Source organism: Pollicipes pollicipes, unplaced genomic scaffold, assembly GCF_011947565.3.
Source record: "Pollicipes pollicipes isolate AB1234 unplaced genomic scaffold, Ppol_2.1 Scaffold_3216;HRSCAF=3773_pilon_pilon_pilon, whole genome shotgun sequence".
NCBI lineage: Eukaryota > Metazoa > Arthropoda > Thecostraca > Pollicipedomorpha > Pollicipedidae > Pollicipes > Pollicipes pollicipes.
The window spans coordinates 6,400,435-6,423,323 of record NW_023596251.1 but is presented as its reverse complement, the minus strand read 5'-3'; the positions used below and the strand labels follow the sequence as shown (position 1 = coordinate 6,423,323).

Below are 22,889 nucleotides of genomic sequence, written 5' to 3'. Positions count from 1 at the left end.
CCTGTTGAGTAGGCTGTTGGCCGTCAATATGCCCATCCCTGGTGAGCAGGCTGTTGGCCGTCAATATGCCCATCCCTGGTGAGCAGGCTGTTGGCCGTCAATATGCCCATCCCTGTTGAGTAGGCTGTTGGCCGTCAATATGCCCATCCCTGGTGAGCAGGCTGTTGGCCGTCAATATGCCCATCCTTTGTCACAGTTCTCGGTCACGCGTCTGCGTTGGAATATCACGTAAGCTGCCCATGATGCGCATTCAAGCTCAGGCACTAGAGCGTTTTAGGCCTTGGTAAGGTTATGACTGCGAATGGACTTTTGCAAACTGCAGATTGACAGCTAGGTTTAAAATGTCATGCACAGGCGTATGTGTGAGTCGTTTCTTGAACGCCTGAAGCACTGTTAGACATGCCCCGGATTGTGATCTGCTCAATACGTCGCGCGCTGTCTCTGAACACCTGCATCTACTGTAAACTATGCAAGTCGTTGGGACCAAAAGTGCCAGCGACCTGTCGGCGCATGTCTGACCTGATCCTGACCTGCTGGGGCACGTCTGACCTGATCCTGACCTGCCGGGGCACGTCTGGATTCGTCGGCTGTTCCCGGGTCCGTTCCTGATCCTCGGGCGGGAAGCGGGACTAGACCTATGCTCACTTGATGCCGAGCAGGCGACAAGCCGTTGGCCAACTCGCCTGTTGTGAGCCAGTGCGGACGAGTGACCGAACAGTAACCCGTACCTACCCGATGTCGAGCCCTATTGACCTGCTGTTAGGCGGCGACCACACAGTGATTAAGGACTGATTCGGGGCGGGTAGGCTGATGCTAGGCTACTGTCCCATGACCCGACAGCGGTCTGTTCTCACCTGAAGACGCGGGAAAATGGCCGGACACGTGCTCGCCTGATGTTGGCGCCGACCATTATGTGCAGGACGCAGAGCAGCACCTCCCGCGAGATCAGGTCACACGTGCTCGCCTGATGTTGGCGCCGACCATCATGTGCAGGACGCAGAGCAGCACCTCCCGCGAGATCAGGTCACACATGCTCGCCTGATGTTGGGGCCGACCATCATGTGCAGGACGCAGAGCAGCACCTCCCGCGAGATCAGGTCACACGTGCTCACCTGATGTTGGCGCCGACCATCATGTGCAGGACGCAGAGCAGCACCTCCGGCGAGATCAGGTCATATCCGTCCAGGTGTACATCCGGAAGGCGAACTGCAGCTTCTGGCCGCGCGAGTTGTGGCGCGTCTCGCGCCCCTTCCGTATCAGCCGGAAGATGGCCAGCGTCTTCAGGAACCGCCGGAAGTTGATCTGCCGGTGGGAAGGCCCGGGCGTCAGCTGGAAGTTGATCTGCCGGTGGAAAGGCCCGGGCGTCAGCTGGAAGTTGATCTGCCGGTGAGAAGGCCCGGGCGTCAGCTGGAAGTTGATCTGCCGGTGGGAAGGCCCGGGCGTCAGCCGGAGGTTGATCTGCCGGTGGGAAGGCCCGGGCGTCAGCTGGAAGTTGATCTGCCGGTGGGAAGGCCCGGGCGTCAGCCGGAAGTTGATCTGTCGGTGGGAAGGCCCGGGCGTCAGCCGGAAGTTGATCTGCCGTTGGGAAGGCCCGGGCGTCAGCTGGAAGTTGATCTGCCGGTGGGAAGGCCCGGGTGTCAGCGCCACCTCAGGCATCCATATCACGATCGCAGACGTCCATGGAAAGCGTGTCTCCTTGTTCGCATGCTCGTGTTAGTTGTTTATGAGACCTTACGTACGCACATCCCATGACTTTTTAGATAAAAAGAGCCCAATGTACACCAGCCTCACATGCCACCTTAGCAATCAGGGCCATAGTGCAGTCGGGGCTCAAACCCGGGCCCTCACGTGGAAGCCGAAGGTGTCAACAAGTCGAACGTTATCAAACATACAAAAGCCGGCGGCATACACATAAGATTATGCAAGATTATGCAAGATATATCATGGATCTTCACTGATGGCCATGAAGATCAACAACTTCTGACCGACCTTTTGCTAGAAATTAGGTGAGTGACCACCAAGAGTGACTACTTTCTTTCTCTGCTCAGTTCTCACCCCTGCTCACCCCTGCTTTCTCTGCTCAGTTCTCACCCCTGCATGAATGCAGTGTCATTTCACCTGCTTGGCTCTTCCCACTGCCGGCAGTTTGCACACCGGTTACCTCGCTGGGATCGTTGCGTCACGCTCCCAGTTGAACTGGGGGCGTGAATACATCACTCCCACCCTCCCACCCACCCGCCACGGCCTCCCTGGAGCCCGCTTGCCGTCGTCACCTCGCTCGCGAACGGGGATGAGGACGGGACCGGTGAGGCCGGTCGCGCCCCTATACCCGGCGGCGCGCCTCACCGACCCGTCCTGGAAGAAGGCGTGCACGTTGCGGTCTCCCAGCGGGTTGATGGCCAGCTCAGGGATGCGCAGCAGGTCCTCGCGCGACAGCGTGTTGGCGCCGAACGTGTTCAGCGTCGTGAGCCGGCTGCACAGGCGCCCGATCTAGCTCGGCGTGAATACGGGCACGGGTAGCATCAGCCGGCTTATAGCAGCTGGAGGTGCGCGGCAGATGAGGTCGTGCTTGAAACAATACACCTTTTAGGAAAGAAAGAAACCCATTCGCATGTTTTCAAACAGCACTAAACATGTCAGTCTTTACAGACGACTTTGCAAAGATTGATAGAAGCAGTATGTTCTCACGAGACATTCATGAGCATTTGGAAAATGTCGGCGACATGGCTCAAATTATACAGGCTTTGGTTACAGGCATTTAAAGGCCCCACGTTTATTTATGACATGCATGTAAATGTGCTGAGCAAAAACAATGCATACCCATTGGGACTTTCCAATCTCAATGCCAACCACTTTTTAAAAAGTGGAGAAGACAAGCAACTTTGGCTCAAGTGTTCTTTATAACACATAACCCTAGCAAGCTCCATAGAGCAGATATCTCAATTAGCCAGACTATTTGTTAATGCCAGAATGAGGCTCGGTATTTTAAAATGATTGTGTTTGGTCAGGGTAGACCTGATTAGGTCAGAAAAGAAGCTTCACAGCAGGCTGCTGAAGGAATGTATAGGACTGCATCTTTTTCGGTGAGGGAAATCACTTTTTATGATTTATCAAGCAGTGTGCGAACCATGAACTCCACACCCAACATTGAAATTTCAGGTGGGCGACAGAATTCAAGCAAGAATTAAGCAAATGGGCATCACGCATCACGATGCATTTAAGCACGCAGGCGAGTTGAAGCAAACAGACATCACACATCGCGCATCAATTACACATGTAAGCGATTTCAATTGAACAGGCACCGCGCACCGCGCGTCAGGCATCACTTACACATGCAAACGATTGTAAGCTAGCACACATCACACATAAAGACACATATCACGTTCGCATAATCGGCCATGATGAGCCCCGCACGTTAAAATTTGGTCGCCGATTATTTATAAGAATAGATTCACTTATTTTCCTGTCTGGGTGGTCCTGTGCTCTGTAGATGACTTTGAGCTCTAAAAGGGGCATAGGGTCCATACCTCTCCCGAGCGTGCGTTGCCAAAAAATTGTCACCAAAGGGGGTATTGTTCCCTGTTTTATTTTTGGCGTCTGTCAGGTGTTCATTATATCTCAAACGAATAAGGCGCATGGACTCCCCGACATAGACTATGAGCGTCCAATTTTTTTCGCACAGTTTACACTTGATTTTGTAAACCACTTTTTTGCGTGCAAACCCCTTGAAACCTAGACTTGCATAAATGACACATGTTGCCACCCGGACACTCAGGCTTCGAGATGGAAGATTTTTATCAGATGCTTTTTTACCTTAATGTCATTCTTCCAAGCTATGCGTACGCGCAGTTTGGATTTTTACAATGTGTGACTTTCCAAAGCAAATACTCATTTACGTAAGGTATTGTTCAGAATTTGTCGTCCGAGAGGACATGTTCCCACCTCCTACCCCCCCCCCCCCCCCCCATGCGTTCGAGACTTTTTTACCCTTTTCAACATTCTACCGAAAAGTCGCGGAGAATGGCAATTACCAAACAGCAAAGCATCTACTTTGTTCATGCTTTTTCTGTTCTTCTCACCACCTGATGAGTCGTTTAGAGCCGTATGAAACATGTTAAGAACTATGTTGTATTTAGTGGAAGTAGTATGTGCAAATTCCCGGTGCAGAATTATACCAGAGTTGGTGGGCTTGATCAAGCACAATATTAGAAACGGAACTCTGTATCAATCCCACCAACTCTGGTGTAATTCTGCACTGCGAATCTGCGTACCCAACTTCCACTAAGCACAACATAATTCCTATTCCACTAAGCATATATATGTATATACACACACACACATATATATATATATATATATATATATATATATATATATATATACATGACAAATGGGCAGATGACAAAAAAATGACTAGTTCGTCAGTGAGGCGGTGAGGCGCGCATTGTTATCCAGCCTTTAATAAAGCTCTTAACCTTGATTTGATTTGTGGTAGGTAATTGTGAGTTCAGATGGCCCATCATGAGTGTAATAGCCTGTGCACAACCGAACATCGGAGTGGTGAGAACGGCTGTATGGCTGAGGTGCGAAGAACCGCCAAGTATATGACACTGCGCGCTGTGTACTTTGAACACGCCTTTATGGCGTTGATAGCCCATGTAGATGCTTGAACTTCCATACGGAGCATTTCATTTTTCCAGCACCCTTTAACTTCCAATACAACGGCAGCAGAGATGAGGTTAGCCAATTGACAACAGCATTACAAAGACCATGAGCGTGTTGTCTGATGGGGGCATACGGAGGCATATAGTCCATGTTAGGTCCAGAGCAACATGAGAGCACCATATCCACTGATCAGCTACAATACTCCAATCCGTATCGCAACAACGCACAGCGAAGCAAGCGTGCAAGTTCTGCGAGATTCGTCTCTCTCGTAAAAATAACACTTATATAATATGAGAAACCATTGATTCGCAAAGTTGAACGATGTTGAATTACTTTGAAATCATTTTGGAAATGTTTAGAGAACAAACGCAATATGCATCGCTCGGCAGATTACTACCGCGGACTAGCACAGGTTATTAGGCACAAACCCACAGCATATGTTAGGGCCGACACAGCACCTACCCGCCTGTGAGCGTGAAACAAGGTTCGCATGCAGCTGTATGTGCATGCCATGAAACGCGTGTTTGTCTGAATTGTCTAATGTAATAGGTATGACATGACAGAGACCATCACACTTGAGACAGGGAAATCAATCACATACTGCCTTTTGGGTTGCACGCGTAGAAACATGCTTTCTGTAGGTCCAATGCCACCCCACCCCACCCTAGAAAACTTAATATGTACGCTATGGCAACAAATGAAAGACTTAAATGCAAAGGATAAAAGGTCTGCCGCTGGCACCCAAAACCCACACGGAGGAGCGGTTCAGAAAGGGAGGGTGTCCATAGTCATATTGTAGTCGATTTTTCCCATCAGTTTCCTAAGTTTAATGCTCTACATTTTCAGAAAATGGGATGCAATTACGCTGAAACTTTCCTTCGTCTAGGAGCCATAGCCACATTATCATAGGATATGTTTCACCATATGCGACCACTGTCCTTTTTTGTCAGATAAACACGCTTCATAGTTGGAATATGTTTATAGCTGCAAAACAACCTTTTTCATGCTCGCGGGCAATTAGGTACTAGGTCGGTCCCAATGCAGGCTAATTGAAACTATATTGTGCCTCGCAGTCTGTGGTAGTGCGCATTAGTAATCTGCCGAAGATTGCACATTTCAATTGCTTGTAAACACTTTTAAAAAGGCATCCGCTGGTGATTGCACCGGTGGAAAGTGTGCTGAATATTTGAAATATAGATAGTACTGGCGGCCTGAACGCAAAGAGTTTGCTTAGGCACATCAGCGACGCTCTTCGCAATTCGGAGTTTTCTACCTCGAATGACATTTTGTTCAGGAATGATGAGATCATTTTTTTCCACGATATGAGGGAAATTTTCTGTATATTCTTAGAATGGTGTTGCTCTTGGTTGCATCAACCGAAGCTATATTGGCACCTTTGAAATGGGTAAATGAGGCTGGCGGCCGAAAAGTAAAAAAAATACGATTGTGCCCATCAACGACCATCTTATTATTTCTAAGTGGACTCACTTAACACCTTGCAGTCGTTTCCAAACGCAGCAAAGCAATGCCATGCATTGAAATTGGAAAGTTCAGGGCAGACGGCCGGAGGGTAACTTGAAGTGATGGGCTGCAAATGTAACAGAAAGTCTGGCACTGGCATCCGAAAGATATACGGAGGAAGGTTTCAGAAAGTGAAGGTACCCATAGTCAAATGTAATCGATTCTTCCCGTCCATTGCCATAAGACCAATGCTCTACGTTCTCAGATAGCGTCGAATGTTCAGGTGCCATGACACCCACGGAACACGCGTTTTGAGCCTAGGAGAAACTATTGCCATCTAAATCATGTCAAAATGGTGTCCGCCAGTGGTCGCACCGATGGACACTATTCCAGCCACTATTCTTTGGAGTGTTTTTGAGAGACAGATCATGCCGGTGACCCGAATGTTGAGTCAGTCCATGCCTTTCTCCGGCCCCATTGGCAACTCAGTGTGGACACGCCTAAATGTGGTTTTTCATGGATTACTTGGACTTTCTTGCAGTAGTTTCTTAACGCAACAGAAAAGGTCGCACAGCTCCGTTCAAAACTGCATGGTAGAAGAGAGTAAGGCGAATGGAAGCCTGCTGGGAAAGGTGGTTTGCTGCCGTCATCAGCTTCATTCGTGACACGGAACGAGGACCATAAGTCGTGTCACGTAACGTCGTGAGCAGCAGGTAAAACACAGCTCATTTTTTGGTTTATTTATTTTTCGAGTAGCATCACCATAAGAATGTAGACCACGAGTGCATAAGTAGATGCAGGTAGACCGTGACAGGCTCCTGGGACGTCGTGAGCAGCGTGACAGGCCCCTGAGCAGTGCAAAAACACACCCCATAAAACTTGTCCCACTGGAAGTTTTAAATTGATTATTGGTTCAGTTTTTCCAGTGACGTCATCAGCAGAATACAGGGCACGTGTTATTACGATTAAATGCTTGATTTTTAATGTTGTCGTCAAAAGCAGCCTGTGAATCCCTGTGATATCGTGGGAAGCAAAACAAACCAAATTTTCACATTTCTACCAGTGACGTCATGAAGGGCACACAACTTGTCATTGGAATGATTTACTCGGCCTGACAGTCACGTTTCGTTACCTAATTGGCCGGCCCTCATTACAGACCTGAGCCGACGCTCTTCCGTCCGCAAAGCATTGTTGGCCGCCAGGTAAAGAACATCGATGTCAGGCTTCATTTTCCAACCTTGAGCTTCCTTTGACTGCCTTCCAAGCGAGCTAATGCCTGCTTGCGCTTAAATATTGCAGCAAGCAAACCATCAAGGTGATTAAAATCAACTTTTACCACATCTCGAGGTTGCGGGCGGACACGTTCAAGCCTTTTTATGTAATTAGTTTCACCAATCTATTCTGAAAAACGAACGTTCTCATGAAAACATAGGGTGGTCTTGCTGATTTTCTTTACACTCATTTCGGCCCACTCTATTCAACAGCAGTGAGACCCCACCCTACCTAGCAATAATGAGGCTCTTTATTTCCTTCCGGGCAAGGGGTCCTTTGAGAAGAACACCAGGCGCACGTTATCGTTCCCGGTCAAGGGTTGAGGGTCCATTCCGTCCCATCGCGAAGTGTCCTCTGACTGTCATTCTGGAGACACGGAGCCATCATCCCCTGGTCAATCCGGAGGTCATTAGAAGGATATGTCGTATCACGTTGCTCCCTCCCGGACACGGGAGGCCTTCTGATCACCCCCAAAGGTGATCGGCATGTTCGAATATGTGCCGGTGTCCGCTGGTGCTAACGTCGACGATCAGAAAGCCACAAGTTTGCGGGAGACATTTCTGAGCAGTACTGGTTTCAGGGACAGAAGTTCGCCAGGTGCGTTCGCCGGACAGGGACAAAACAGTGCAGCACCATGCACCATGAATACCACAAAGCTTGTGCAATGTGTTTGTCTAAATGTCGAGATTCGGCGCCATTTGCCAGCAAGGGGATTGTGGCAAACGGTGAAATTTATCGGTGCCACACTAGCAAGGTTTTAAAGCGGAAAGCTGTCGCTTTCCATAACTGAATGCTTCTTGCGTTGAGCCACGCAATACATGGCAACATTATTCAAAAATACATTAGCCTTTCTTAGTTAAGTCAGAACGGCTTCGAGATACAACTGCGTCTGACTACCACTTCGCGCATTTCGTCTGAAAATGCTGCCTCGCTCGTCAAGGGAAGCACTTTATGTGTCATGGAATGCATTGGCACAGCCATACCGTGTAATCGTGGAGACTATTTTGTCTCCCGTTCACTGGCATCTGTCAGGTCAAACAGGCGCTTCAAAAACGCAACCACAGGTGCCTACCACATGTTTAAGTGGGGAGTCTGAACCACTCGGACACGACTGGGGGAACCAGTATGGATATGAATATGTTGACAATATATACTTCAATGAGCGACCACTGGTCGAAGCCTGAGGAGAGAGCGCATTTCGTTCTATCATATGCGGCGAAATATCACTGAAAGTGATGAGTTTCACCATCACTGAATACTGATCATCAAATATAATTGAAAAATTAGGTGGCAATTCAGATCCGGCTGCGCACAGTAAAGTCCACAGTCTTTATTCTTATCTATTCAAAGAACACCATCTCTGTGGCTGGTGGTCTTTACTAATTTTATACCGTACACTACTGATTGCAGTCTCGAACTTCAGGCAATACCATAAATAGGTTACGAAGTTCACCATTTTTCGGCAGACATGCTGATATAAGGTGAGTTTTGAAATTTTCCTTTTAACCACCCTGTGGTTGTCGGTCGCTGAAAATGGTATTCATAGTTGTAATTCCGTCGGGCCTCGATTTAGGGTGCTTCATAGATTCCCGTCAGTTGCTGTAATTGTGTGCATTTTACGTAACTAGCATGGAAAGCCAGTCTTTCAGGAAGCGCTAGCTTCTCCCTAAAATACCATACAACGAGAAACATCTGCAACTTTATGGCGACATGTGGACATGTCTGCCTTCACAACACCTACGAATTTGTCCTGCCTGTTACGCTGCACCAAAAACTTATCCAGCTTAACAGGAATGCTCCATATTTGTCTGAGGTTTTGAATTGAAATAGCCATCTCGAAGATCATTCGGTGCAGTTCACAGTCTTGTCCTTCTTAAGACATGAACCTCTCTAGTTTCTGAGCTACGCGCCAGCAAAGTCGAGCAGACTGTTTGGTGCAGACTATTCTAAGGTCACAGAGGCATCCATGACGCTATAACAACTTCATTGAAATCCTCTCATTCCATTAACCATGCGACAACCAATATTTTTAAAAAGGCATTTAGGTGTCGAGTCGTTCATTTTTGGCGTTCGTGAGCACAATTTCTAAATGCAAAGGGCGTCATTTGGCGCTCCATCAATGTTGTGCAGGTACGAAGACGCAATCAACCACTGACGTAATTGCGAGCACGTTAAGTAGCTTTTTTTGTTCTTTAGAGCAGTCTCTTCCACTTCAAAGTACAGCCATAGCTATACGTGAGCCTACGTCATCATATCTGATGCTTGCTTCAATATCCTCAAAAGTGAAACCTTCCCTTTAAGTGGAGCTTGAAAAGAAGTCGGTGAAATTCTGATGCATACAAACTTTTGCGCACTATTGACACTGCAAACTGTGAGTAGCCGGGCGAAGAGCGTACTTTGGTATCTAAACCGTAGAGGTAAATGCCTCTCCAGTGACCCAAAATGCCTGACTGCTTGTAGAATTTCGCCTCCCCAGGGGACTGTCGAAATGGACGAATACATTTCAGGAAGTTGAGTACGCTTTGCTGAATGGTGTAAGTGAGAGTAAAAAAGTTAAAATTGTGCACAAGTCGGAAAGAGAGATGGGTGCAAATCTAGCATAGCAACCACGACAGTGTTATATGAATCAAGAGCATGTAAGGTTCTCAAGCTCTGTCCTCCTCCCCCACTGGTCGTCGGGCTTGCCTCCCAGTAAAAGTTTCTTCAGTATACCCCGAAACTTCCCCCCCCCCCACATTTTTTGAAACGTTCCCACGTCTTTGCTCCAGTCTCATGTGAATGGTTTCAGTTCCGAGAAATCGCGACCTACGGCTGCTCAATAAGCCACGGTCACGGTCAACTCCTGCCGTGAATATCCTCCGTGCGGAGGACACTCACGGCAGAAACATGTGACTTTGCAGGCCATGTGGCGGCAGATCGGCTAGAGGATGTGGGTTTTTGTACATACGCAAAGGCTCAGAGGTTTCCGAGACATCAAAACAGCATCCAAAACAGGGAACGTCCCTGAAGGAACAAAGCAGGACCGCTGTAGCTGTGATGATGGTTCCCGTGGCTGCACAGGCCCCCTGCGACCCAATTGCCCCACTTGGGTGAAAGACCCCGGGGTACGCGACCGCCTTGAGGCGAAAGTGACTTTATCATGATGTTACTGGCGTACCCCTGAGGCCGCCCCTGCTCGCGCCGCCAGTGCTGCTGCACTTTGGTGCGCCAGCTGCCCCGACTGGCGGTGTACTGCCTGGGGCGCCGCCCGCCGGGGTCGGCGCCGCCCGCTCGCTTCGCGGGTGAATACAGTTGCCGTCTCGCAGCGCTCGTGTCTGGTCTGGGCAGACAGAACACATAAGACTTGAATATGGCGCAGCCGCATTGAACCTATAGTAAGCTTAAGTAAGCGTGAGCAGCACATTAATTTAAGCAGTGTGAGTTGTGAACCAAGTCGAGATGCCGGGATTTCGTCCACCTGAGGAATTCGACTTCACATCGCCTGAGAGGTGGCCGACCTGGCGTGATCGGTTCGTCCGCTACAGACTGGCATCGGGACTACACAAAGAGGACGGTGACGTTCAAGTAGCTGCGTTGATTTACAGCATGGGTCCGCAGGCTGAGCATATCGTACCAATATTTAAGCTTACTGCTAAGCAGAAGGAGGGTTTTGAAGTCGTTGTCTCAAGGCTAGACGGGTACTTCATTCCGAAAAGGAACTTTATTGCAGAGCGTCACAACTTCGAGCTTAGATCTCAAAGCTCAAGCGAGACTAATGAATCGTACATCAGAGCTTTGTTCTCTCTAGCTGAGCATTGCAGCTTCGCTGACGCTGATGGGCGTATCAGAGATCGTCTCATCTCAGGAATGTCTGACATGGAGCTGTCCCGTAGAATTCAGCTGAAGTCACTAGACAGCTCTGGTCCGCCTGATATCAGTAGGGTTTGTGCATCAGCGCGGCACAGGCAGCCGCGCCAGCAGCACCAGCAGTACAGACGTCAACAGCAGCCATCCACCGCGCAACGGCAACAGCATAGTCAGCGTACCGACTTTTCAACAGCATGCAGATACTGTGGAAGAGCACGTCATGCGTCTCCGAAAGATTGTCCTGCTAAGGGAAAAATCTGTGACAACTGTCAGAAAATGGATCATTTTGCGTATGTTTGTCGCTCCAACGGTGTCAGAGCGAGTGCGCGGACAGAGTCCATTGAACAACTATCGCCGCCCAACATTTTTGTTGACGAAGTAGACAAAGCTTGCGCGCCATGGAGAGTTTCAGTCCTTCTAAATGGTCAACGAGTCGCTTTCAAAGCTGACTCTGGCGCTGATGTTAGCATTCTGACGCTGAAAACGTGCAAGAAGCTGAAACTGCCGCCGCTTCAACATGCTTCAAATACTCTGACAAGTGCTTGTAGCGTGCTAAAAGTAGAAGGAAAGATGCACGGAACACTCCTGTTCAAGAACAAAGCCGAGCCTGAAGTGTTCTACGTTGTTGACTCAGCTGATGATCTCCTCTCCAGGTCTGCTTGCTCGCGCCTGGGCGTACTGAGATTCACAGGTGAAGTCAACGAAGACGTCTTTGGAGAGGCAGTCTCCTGAAGACAGCACCGGTCGGCATTCAGCTCCGTGAAGATGCTGTTCCATTCGCCCTTGCCACTGCAAGAAATATCCCGCTGCCACTGATGAAGCCGGTGGAAGAGGAGCTGAAGAAGATGGAGCATCACGGCATCATCACGTCGGAGACCGAACCAACGGACTGGGTCTCTGCGCTGGTCCCCGTCCCGAAGCCGAAGAGCAGCGGTGTCCGCATCACGGTTGACTACAAGAGACTCAACCAGTCTGTGAAGCGACAGGTGTTCCCGATCCCTACTCTGGAGCAGCTGACCTCCAAACTGAGTGGCGCGACGCTCTTCACCAAGCTGGACGCCTCTTCCGGTTTCTACCAGATCCCGCTGGACGAGGCGAGCTCCAAGATGACCACGTTCATCATTCCGTTCGGCAGGAAGAGGTTCCTGCGACTGCCGATGGGGATCTCGCTCGCACCGGAGTGCTTCCAGCGGAAGATGGAGGAGATGCTGGACGGACTGCCCGGAGTCATCGTCTACGTGGACGACACCGTGGTGTTCGGAGATGCTGCCAGCCACGATGCACGTCTCGAGGCCGTCATCAGGAGGATCCACGAGTCTGGCCTCAAGCTGAACAGGAAAAAGTGTGAGTTCCGGAAGAACGAGGTCAAGTTTTTGGGGATGAAGATCAGCAAGAACGGCATCAGCATGGACGAAGAGAAGCTCGAAGCGATCCAGCAGCTCCAAACACCAAAGAATGTCGATGAACTAAGGTCTCTGCTCGCCGTAAATCAACTTCCTGGGCCGGTTCGTTCCACGCATCCAGGAGTGCTTAAGACCACTGAACGAGCTTCTGAGGAAGAACGTAGCATGGATCTGGACACCACAGCAGCAGCAGGCGCTGGATGACGTGAAAGCAGCAGTCACTTCAGCTCCAGCTCTGGCGTTCTACGATCCAGCACGAGAGACGGTGGTTAGCGCCGACGCCAGCAGTTTCGGCATTGGAGGATGTGTTCTCCAGAAGCACGGCTCCGTTTTCAAACCCGTCGCGTTCTGCAGCAGAAGCCTGAATGACACAGAGACCAGATGGGCCCAGATTGAGAAGGAACTACTCTCCGCGACGTGGACGTGCGAGAAAATGCACATGTTCCTGTCCGGACTGCCGCGTTCGAGCTGCATCTGGACCACAAGCCTCTGATCCCGCTGGTTAACACGAAAAAATCTCGTGGATGCGCCGATCAGATGCCAGCGCATGCTCATGCGCGTGATGCGATACAACCCCGCAGCGGTCTTCGTTCCAGGGAAGCAGCACCTGGTGCCCGACTTCCTCTCACGTCACCCGCTCCAGAAGCAGGATGAAATCAGCGCTGTGCTTCAAGAAGACATACATGGATTCTGTGAGAGAATCTTCAGCGATCTTCCCGCCACACCGCAGCGTCTGGTGGAGATCAGCAAGGCGCAGCAAGCAGACGAACCCCTACAGCGCGTAGTTCAGCAGACTCTCTCTGGCTGGAAGGAAGGAGCGAAGCATCCCGACCTGCTGACTACTTCGCCTCTCGGGGGAGAGATGAGCGTTCTGTACCTAACGTGTGGTACACTGCTGATGCACGGGCGACGCATCGTCATCCCTCCGAGTCTGCGAGATGAAATGCTCACCCGACTACATGATGACGGACGCTTCGGTCTGAACAAGTGTCGCCAGAGGGCAGCAGAATCGATCTGGTGGCCTCAACTCAGCATCGACCTGAAGCGTCATCTCGAGAGCTGCTCGTTCTGTCCGGTGAACGCGCCCGCCCAGCACGCTGAGCCACTGGTGACAACCCCAACACCATCAAGACCGTGGACGCACGTTGCAGCAGACGTCTTCCACTTCAACATCTGCAACTGGCTCGTCACGGTGGACATCTTCAGCAGGTATTTGGAGATATAACGCCTCCCGAGTCTCACCAGCAGCGCAGTCATTCGAGCGTCTGAAGCGCCTGTTTTCCCGCTTGGGGATACCAGACCTCGTGACAACAGACGGAGGAACGCAGTTCACTTCAAGCTCGTTCGCCAACTTCACAGCGTCCTACGGCTTTACAAACCGCATCACAGACCCGCACACGCCGTCTTCCAACGGAGCAGCTGAACGGGCCGTGAGAACCGCCAAGTGGATACTTCGCCAGAGGGACCCCCACCTCGCCCTCCTCAACTACCGGCACGACGCCTGTGGAAGCAACCGGATACTCCCCAGCCCGTCTCCTGATGGGACGCGAACTTCAATCTCGTCTCCCCATCGCTCAGCCAACCGGAGAAGCGACATGGCAGCATGCCAAACTCCGAGATCGGCAGAGGAAGAAGCTGGAGACGTGCTTCAACCGGAGACACGGGCCCGCGATCTTCAGCAGCTACAGCCCGGGGATCATGTTCGGATCAAGACGGAGAAGGAAGCAAGCTGGTCCGAGCCAGCCACCGTCATAGAGAAGCTCTCTAGACGCAGCTACCTTGTGGAGCTCAAGGGTGCTCGCTATCGTCGCAACCGACGTCATCTGATGCAGATCCCTCCGTTTCAGGTGTTGACACAGCACGGTTCCATGCGGCGTGCTGACTGTTCTGCACACAGGGTGCCCAGCTCCAGACCTCCTCTCTGGCCGCCATGCTGAGGTGGCGCCACCGGCGCTGCTGCAACCACAGCCGCGCGAAACCGGCGCCTGCACCACGATCGGCGGTTGCCACGGCCACCACCAGCTGTGCCGTCGCCCGCGTCGAAAGCGGAGCCGCCGCCGTCGCTGCCCGCCGCTGACAGAAGCTGCGGCCCAGCCCTGCAACGCGCAAGTGCCCCAGACACAAGGCCCAACGCCACTGCTTAGTTTCAGTCCGCGTAAAACACGCATGGCCGCGTTTTCTGAGAAACATCAAAGAGAAGCAGCAGAGAAGCTGCAGGAAAGCAGGTGGGGAAGCAGCAGGAAAGCAGCAGAGAAACAGTCCGAGAAGCAGAAGGGAAGCAGCAGCCTCAGAAGCAGCGTAGCAGCAGCAGGGAAGTAGCAGGGAAGCAGCAGTCTGTCGCCAATAATTTCGTTTCGCAAGCGTTTTTTTAATATATTATACATTTATTTGCATTTCCTCAAGGGGGGAGATGTATCATGATGTTACTGGCGTACCCCTGAGGCCGCCCCTGCTCGCGCCGCCAGTGCTGCTGCACTTTGGTGAGCCAGCTGCCCCGAATGGCGGTGTACTGCCTGGGGCGCCGCCCGCCGGAGTCGGCGCCGCCCGCTCGCCTCGCGGGTTAATACAGTTGCCGTCTCGCAGCGCTCGTGTCTGGTCTGGGCAGACAGAACACGTAAGACTTGAATAGTGACTCTACGTATGCATGTAGTATGATATATTTTCATTATTCATGGTACAATACATGATTCCGTACACTGTTGGCAGGACGCAGATCAAGGGTGGGGAGCATGCAGGATGCCAAAAGGACGGATGACCACAACTAAAACATTTCATTGGAATCTGAATTTAGCACATCGCAAGCGCGTTTTTGGCGTGGCGTGAAGCATGACTGTTTCTGAATTATGTTATACGTGTCTCCCAGCAATTTTCTATTGGTATTTCGTTGGCTTACATAGCAATGAAGTCACAATGACGACGCTCTATGTGCCGGTCTGAAGCCAGCATTAACCAAAGACACCGAATTACGTTAATAATAATTCACAACGACCAGTTGTCTCCGTGCTCCAATCGGGAGAAGGACGTGGGGAAAGTGGCAAAAATGGGTTAAGATTGGAGCTGCCACACGAGGTACGGCTTCACAGTCCATATTCCCGCCGTAACTTTTACGAAACTCATTCATAGCGCGTTCGTTAAAACAATTGCATGCCAGTTATATATCCAAATCTTTCTTGCCCAGCACAAAATATAACGCAAAACGCCCTCGCATACAACAATTACCAAACGTCAATGAAGACAGGGGCGGATCTAGACTGCAGTTGTTTTTTTTGGGGGGGGGGGCAACCGTTTGTCGCCAGCTGGCTGGTGTGGGATCCGAGGTCCAGCGCACTTATCAAACACGGTGCTTGCGTCGAGTATGGCTAAGCCGCGTCAACATGCGTTTTGTTTGCTATTCAAATCGCTGCCAACTTTTCTTCAAGTTCTCCACAAACGGAAAAAATGTTTTGGTACCAGCACCATCAAAGTTAAAGAGACGGTAAGTAGAAGAAACTTTTATGATGTTCTGGGAACGTTTCGGGGGGGGGGGGGCAAAACATACTCTGAGTTTTTTGCGTCGAGTATGGCTAAGCCGCGTCAACATGCGTTTTGTTTGCTATTCAAATCGCTGCCAACTTTTCTTCAAGTTCTCCACAAACGGAAAAAATGTTTGGTACCGCACCATCAAGTTTAAAGAGACGGTAAGTAGAAGAAACTTTTATGATGTTCTGGGAACGTTTCGGGGGGGGGGCAAAACATACTCTGAGTTTTTTGGGGGCCATGGCCCTTGGGCGCCTCCCCCCCCCCCGCCCCCACAGGATCGCCCTATGAATGAAGACCGCTTCGCTGGCAAGCCCGGGCACAAAATACACAATTAAGGCTAATCGGGTATCATACAGAGCACGTAACCTTTGGCATAAGTCGTCCCCGAACTATGGCGATCCGTATTATCACGTATCAATCCGGCTTACCGAGCATCCCTAACTACAACGACCATGCCATGCCAGATCGGAGTCCCGCGGAGTTAGCTCTGCCATCTGGTCAAAGTCGCGTTCACATTGTCAGCTTGCAGCTTGATTTGCCAGCCCCTTTGTTGAACGACGGCGACCCGCCGGCGTTCAACGGCATCACTTCTGGATTGGGCGGTGTCCAACGACGGCGCCCCTGTGCTTGGTGACAGCCGCCCGCCGGCAGGGGAAGGCTGCCAACTAGCGCCCTTTGCCGGGTTCTATTCTGGACGGCAACAACAGCCAGCGCGTAACAGCGGCGCTCTTGCAACGGAGGGACAATTGCTATCTCGGGGGTCTTCCTTCCCTGGATGGCATCAGTCAAACATGAATGATGCCATATTGCATGCAAAACATCTCAGGGTTGGGATGTACTGAACTGAGGGCTGGACTAGGCCGGGGGCTGAACTGGTCTGGGGGCTAGATTGGACTGGGGGCCCGGACTGGAATGTGTGCTGAACTGGACAGGGAGTTGGCCTGCCCCGAGGCTGGGCTGGATGGGGGATGGACTGAACTGGGGCTGGACTACACTGGGCTGGGGCAGGATAGGCCTGGACAGGTCAGGTCAGATCAGATCAAGTCAGAATATGATATGGTCTGTGATCTGCAGAACCAGGCAGAACCGAGTTGACAGGGGATATGACCAAGGCTGGTTGGGGCATCGAACACGAAGTGGTCTGACCACAGATCAAATCACATCTTACATGTCTAACACAGCCCCGGCCCTAGTCCGCCGTCCCCGCCCCGGCTCTGGACCGAACCTGACCCTGGCCCAGGTCCCGGTCGTCGTCGCGGTCGCGATCCTAATCCTGGCCCTGGCACCGGCCCCGGCCCCCACCAAGCCCGGCCCGGCTCGCCCCGCCCTACCTCGCCCCGCCCCATACCCCGACCCGACCCGACCCGATCCAACCCGATCCGATCCGATCCGATCCGATCCGACCCAATTTATCCAATCCTACCTGATCCGATACGACCCGATCCGATCCGATCCGATCCGATCTGACGTGGTCTGGGCCTTCCCGCGGCCCTGCTCCAGTCCGCTCTCGGTCCAGACGCACGGTTACTGTGACAGTCCCGGTTATGTTTCGGGCGCCGGCCCGGCCCAACCAAAGTGAGGCAGACCAGGCTAAGCCGGGCCAAGCCAACCGAAGTCCAGCCAAGCCCATCCCGTGGGCCCGAGCTGATCAGTGACGGCAAGCAGGTCGAGCGCTCGGCGGCGCTGATGATGCAGCAGTCCGAGCAGGCAGCGCAACGGAAGGAGCGGCTGACCTTCATGCTGGAGCGGGTGCCTGCTAGCCAGAAACGACCGCCAGCCGCAGCCGAGAGCGGGAGTGGAGCTCTTAAAATGTGACGATCCCGGCTAGCTGCACAAAACTGAACATAACAATATCAGTCATAATTTGGTGTGTTCATTTTAGCTGGAAACAATTAGCACAAGCCTTATTGAAATTTAAAGATCATCATGGACTGCCGTCCAACGTCGGCGTTGATAATCGGATTACCTGACAGCTGGCCGGCCCGTGTCAAGCGCCGGCAGTTCGTGGTTATGGTGTGAACCGATATCGCGGCTTACTTAGTTAATCAGCTGTTGCATTGTGAACATAGTGACAATTCTGGCGTTATTGTATGCAACTTAAAATAAACTGATAGCATCTTGAGTTCGAACTCGGCTGAAACACGGCGTTCCAAAATTTGTTCAAAATTGTATTGACCACCTAAAACGTCCCATAGGTCTGTCCGATTCAGATATGCTCTGAAATGGTCCGGTCGACAGGTGTGCTCATCTATCCTTGGTTTTAAGTTTGTGTGCAGTCCGTCAGTGCGTGGTTTGACTCTTATTCCGGACGTCATGCATGGCATTTCGATTCGCTAAATAAGTACAAAGCATACTTTTAGCTTCTCTATTTTGATTTAACACGACCCAACGGGATGCGCGTGACGTATCAACCAACTGGTGTCATGGAAAATGAAGACCAGCAACCACAACTTTAAACAATTGGGGACCCGTTATTTTGCATACAACATTGGCTAATATCATGACATTATTTGTAGCAATCATTTGTATTCTCACAGGTGCTGTCATGAATGTTATGGCAACAAGGTGCCGTTACAGGTAGGCTAACCAGGGACGAAAGCGCACGCATTTCTCAGCCCCAACCTAAATGCCTAGCCTTTTAAACATACATCAGTGTCAACCAACCATTCAATGGCCTGCCGTCCATATCATCGTCCCACCCGTTATTGCAATGAGCACATTCGTAGGGCTCCAGTACATGCACGTACCGATGCGTGGATGTGCTGCCACGCATGCAACGTAGTTGTCCATCGTGTATAGTTTCTCTTAAAAACACGGAATCATTTTCAGGCAGATGGTGAGGGCGCTCCGGACCTGCCCCCGGGAAGACAGGAGGTCGAGGAGGAGCCCTGGCCGTTGCCTGTAAGTCTGATCTCGCGAAGGAACGTTTATCCTCAAACGTGCTTGACGTCACATCGAAAACAAAACAAACCAGCCTGTTTCGACTTCAGCACGATTTGGTGAAGGAAAGACATATCATGGATGACGCTGTGCCACGTCTCATTGTTTTGAGCGTTGGCCCCGGGTCACTGAGGGTAGGGTTCCTTAACAATGTAGTTTGGGGTCTAAGTTCACAGCCCGTGCTAATCGATGCTTGTTCCACCGGCCCCGACCTCAGCAACCCATGTTGGTACGCGGGCTCAATGAACAATGTTTTTCTTACCTCGGACTGAAAACGAAGTGCCACGGACGAGTCCTAGCATGCTGTCCAATGCCGCCACGCTGTTGCTTTGTAACCAACCTGACTTGCAAGTCGATTGCGAAGCAATATTCTCATAAAACACAAGTGGGTGTTGATTATATGATATGAGCCCAACGCGGCGAGATATTCTACACCGTGAATGCAGTCAGCAGAAGCCCGGCCGCGCCGACTGGCCAATTCGAGAAACTGTTTATTGCAACAACGGCACGTGGCAAACTGTTGCAGGTTGAATCGGCTTTCATTGTTGAAGGCGCACCATCCCTTTTTACTTCCACACGTCAGAATGCAACCCGAATCAAATGATAGGGTCATGAAAAGATATAACGTGCATATGCTTGAAATAGATTTGACTTGAAGACATCCAAGTCACGGAAGCATGGACCCAGAGGCTAGAAATTTGGGGAACAGAGATATTTCAACACAATACATTAAAATGTGCCGCATTTAACTTTTATAAAAGTGCCAAACGTGCACGCTCGGTGCTCAAGTCTGTCTGTTAGTCGCTTTTTGGAGATTGGTGGTGGCATAATTATGGGTCACGGTTTCGGCTTCCGTCTATACCTGCCTCACTTGATACATGAAATAAATTATTCAGCATGTGCTTTGTCCTTTGCATACCAAAATAAGGTCATACCACGTTTGAGTCGTTTAACCGTCGCGCTACGGGAGTTTGCTCACCTTTACCCTGGGAAGGGGAGAGGGGAAGCTCAGTTTGCTCACCTTCGCCCTGGGAAGGAGGGAGGGGGATGCTCATAGGCCCTCCTCAATATTTCAAAAACTAAGCAACGTACAGCGACAGAAACAGAACATTGGAGGACTTCGCCAATTTCATCATGTATGTGTGACCTGACAATAGCAAATGTGACCTTTCACAAGTCCCATCAGGTGACCTGCATCGAATTATTGCTTCTTATATATATATATATATATATATATATATATATATATATATATATATATATATATATATATATATATTCCAAGGTTGGAACAAAGCACGGTACGACCAGGTACAAGATGGTGTCGAATAACACTTGAAAAACCCTATAGCGGTAAGGTCCTCGTGCATATCGGCACATGTGATTCATTGTGTGTCATGTCCGGTCAAAGGGGGGGGGGGGGTATTATTGCATTAGGCCGTTCGACGTTATCAAGGGCCAAAAACTGCATCAATGAGGGAGATATGGTTCGAAAAGCCTTCAAAGGTTGCAGCGCATATGCCATTAGGTTTTACATGGTTCGACTTTAAAAGAGGCAGTCAGTCGAAAACGCCAAGTCGTGACCTGGCTTTACCTTGGGTGGCCTGACCTTAAAGACACCGGAACGATACTAATGCACCCCAGACCAGGTACTGTGCCGAAAAAAGAAGTCTCCAAAACTCGCTGTGGAATGCATTTCCCGGGGATGAAACTTGTGGGGGATTTAACTTAAACTCCCGGGGATTAAACTTGTTGTCACTGCTAAGGAAAACATCGCTGGCATGACCTTGAAAGGCATGTCATAGATCATCAGTCGTCGCGGCTAGAAACATCCTCCGTGTGCAAAATGTGTCAAAATACATGGCAACTCAGCTACCCAAAATATCATCAACCGTGGTTACCACTGTTCGCAAGTTACGACAGAAAAACCGGTTTTGAATCCCTTCATGCCTCTCGTGTAGGGAGGGTTTCCCGTTAGTTACAGCGCTTATCTTCGGTTGTGATGCCTGCCTTCTCGCCTGCAATCAGGTTGTAGCAGCAGCTGCCATGGCTGGAGGAGCCTTCCGGGCCGCCGGAGCCGCCGGCATCGCCGGAGCTGACCAGGCCGCCGGAGTCGCCGGAGCCCCCGGACCTGCTCAGAACCGTCAGAGACGCCCAGCCGGCCGGAGCCGACGGAGCCCCGGACCTGCCAAGGCCGCTGGAACCGTCAGAGACGCCCAGCCGGCCGGAGCCGACGACGGAGCCCCCGGACCTGCTCAGGGCCGCTGGAGCTGTCAGAGACGCCCAACCGGCCGGAGCCGACGGAGCCCCTAGAGCCGCCGGGGCCGGTCAGGCCGCTGGAGCTGTCGGGGCCCCCAGTGCCCCCGGAGCAGCCCAGGAAGCCCAGGCCGCCCGAACCCATAGAGCCGCCGGACCGTGCAGAGCCGCCCAAGCCGCCGGAGGCCACGGAGCTGCCGGAGTCGTCCAAGCCCCCGAACCGCTCAGAGCCGCCGGGGCCGCCCGAGCCGCCAGAGACCACGGAGCCGGACCACCCGCCGGAGCAGGCTGGTGTCCCCGGAGGTTCCCGAGCCGCCAGAGACCACGGAGCGGACCACCCGCCGGAGCAGCTGGTGTCCCCGGAGGTTCCCGAACCGCCAGAGACCACGGAGCCGGACCGCCCGCCGGAGCAGCTGGTGTCCCCGGAGGTTCCCGAGCCGCCGGGGCCCAAGGAGCCCAAGGAGCCGCCCCAGCTACCAGAGCTGCTCCCGGAGTCGCCGGGGCCGCCCCAGCTAGAGGCCGCGATGGCCTGTTGAACCAGCCCAGACCAGTAAGTTTAAGCGAAGTTATCTGTCGTAGAAGATTCAAAGTTTACTTGTTAAATCCGCGTTGTGCGAAATCGTGTTATATTGGCTTCCGATAACGCGCGTAAACCATTTGTTTCGATACACTTCAAATGCCAGGAGTGATCCCTATTTTAACAAAAAAGGTTCGTTAGAACAAGACCCACTGTGACTCCAGGATACCATTAGTATTAAAGCAATTTCAAGAATAAAACGCCGACTGAAATTTTGACATAAGAAATCAATGGGGGTGCATAAAAGCAGTGAACCGTTGCTGACAACAACAAAACTATTGGCATGCAGCGTAATGGTTGAGTGTCTGCAGCGTTGGGATGCAGACCCCTTCAGCTGTACGTAAATAATAGCATATGGTCATCGTGTCAAAACGCACACAAATGGTGATAATGCGAAATTCTGTACTTGTTTCATTTCAACGCAGCAAGTGAAAAATTTCAAACATGCTAGGCTATGAATGCTGATGTGTTGTTCCCTTACCCCTTAGGAATGCCAAGTATGCCTGCAGCCGTGGGACAACCAGGTCCGCCGGGGCGCGGTCCTACCGTGCTTGCATGCCTACGGCCGCACGCGGTGCCTGCGAGCGGATCCAGGCGCGGGCGCCCGGAAGGCGGGCCAGGTGCCCATTCTGCCGAGGCCACTTCTGGGAGCCTCCCAGAGAGTTCTTTTTGTAAACGCGGGGAATGTGTCGCGGTGTTGTAACGCTTTTTAAAAAATATGTCTAGGAAACGTGCATGGCTGTTGATATTCGTCACTGCGCAGGAGAGCGGAGATGTAAGGAAACCAGAAGAGGCTGGGAGAATGCTGTCACTGCGAGGCGCAATGCAAAGGGAAAAGGGAACGTAAGCGAGTCGCCGCTGTTTCTGAGCATAATACCACTGAAGGAAAGACGACATGCACACAATGTAATGACAAGCGCATGATCCCTAACCCAGGTGTGCTCGCAACT

General features: G+C 51.4%; 1 protein-coding gene across 1 annotated transcript; it reads right to left on the bottom strand.

Moving 5' to 3' along the window:
• Positions 1-850: 850 nt before the first annotated feature.
• On the bottom strand, positions 851-2,523 carry LOC119091054 (calcineurin B homologous protein 1-like). Its single transcript, XM_037213771.1, is given in 4 exon segments — positions 851-854; positions 1,113-1,188; positions 1,191-1,302; positions 2,338-2,523. Coding segments are annotated over 4 exon segments (378 nt in total).
• Between the last annotated feature and the right edge of the window lie 20,366 nt (positions 2,524-22,889).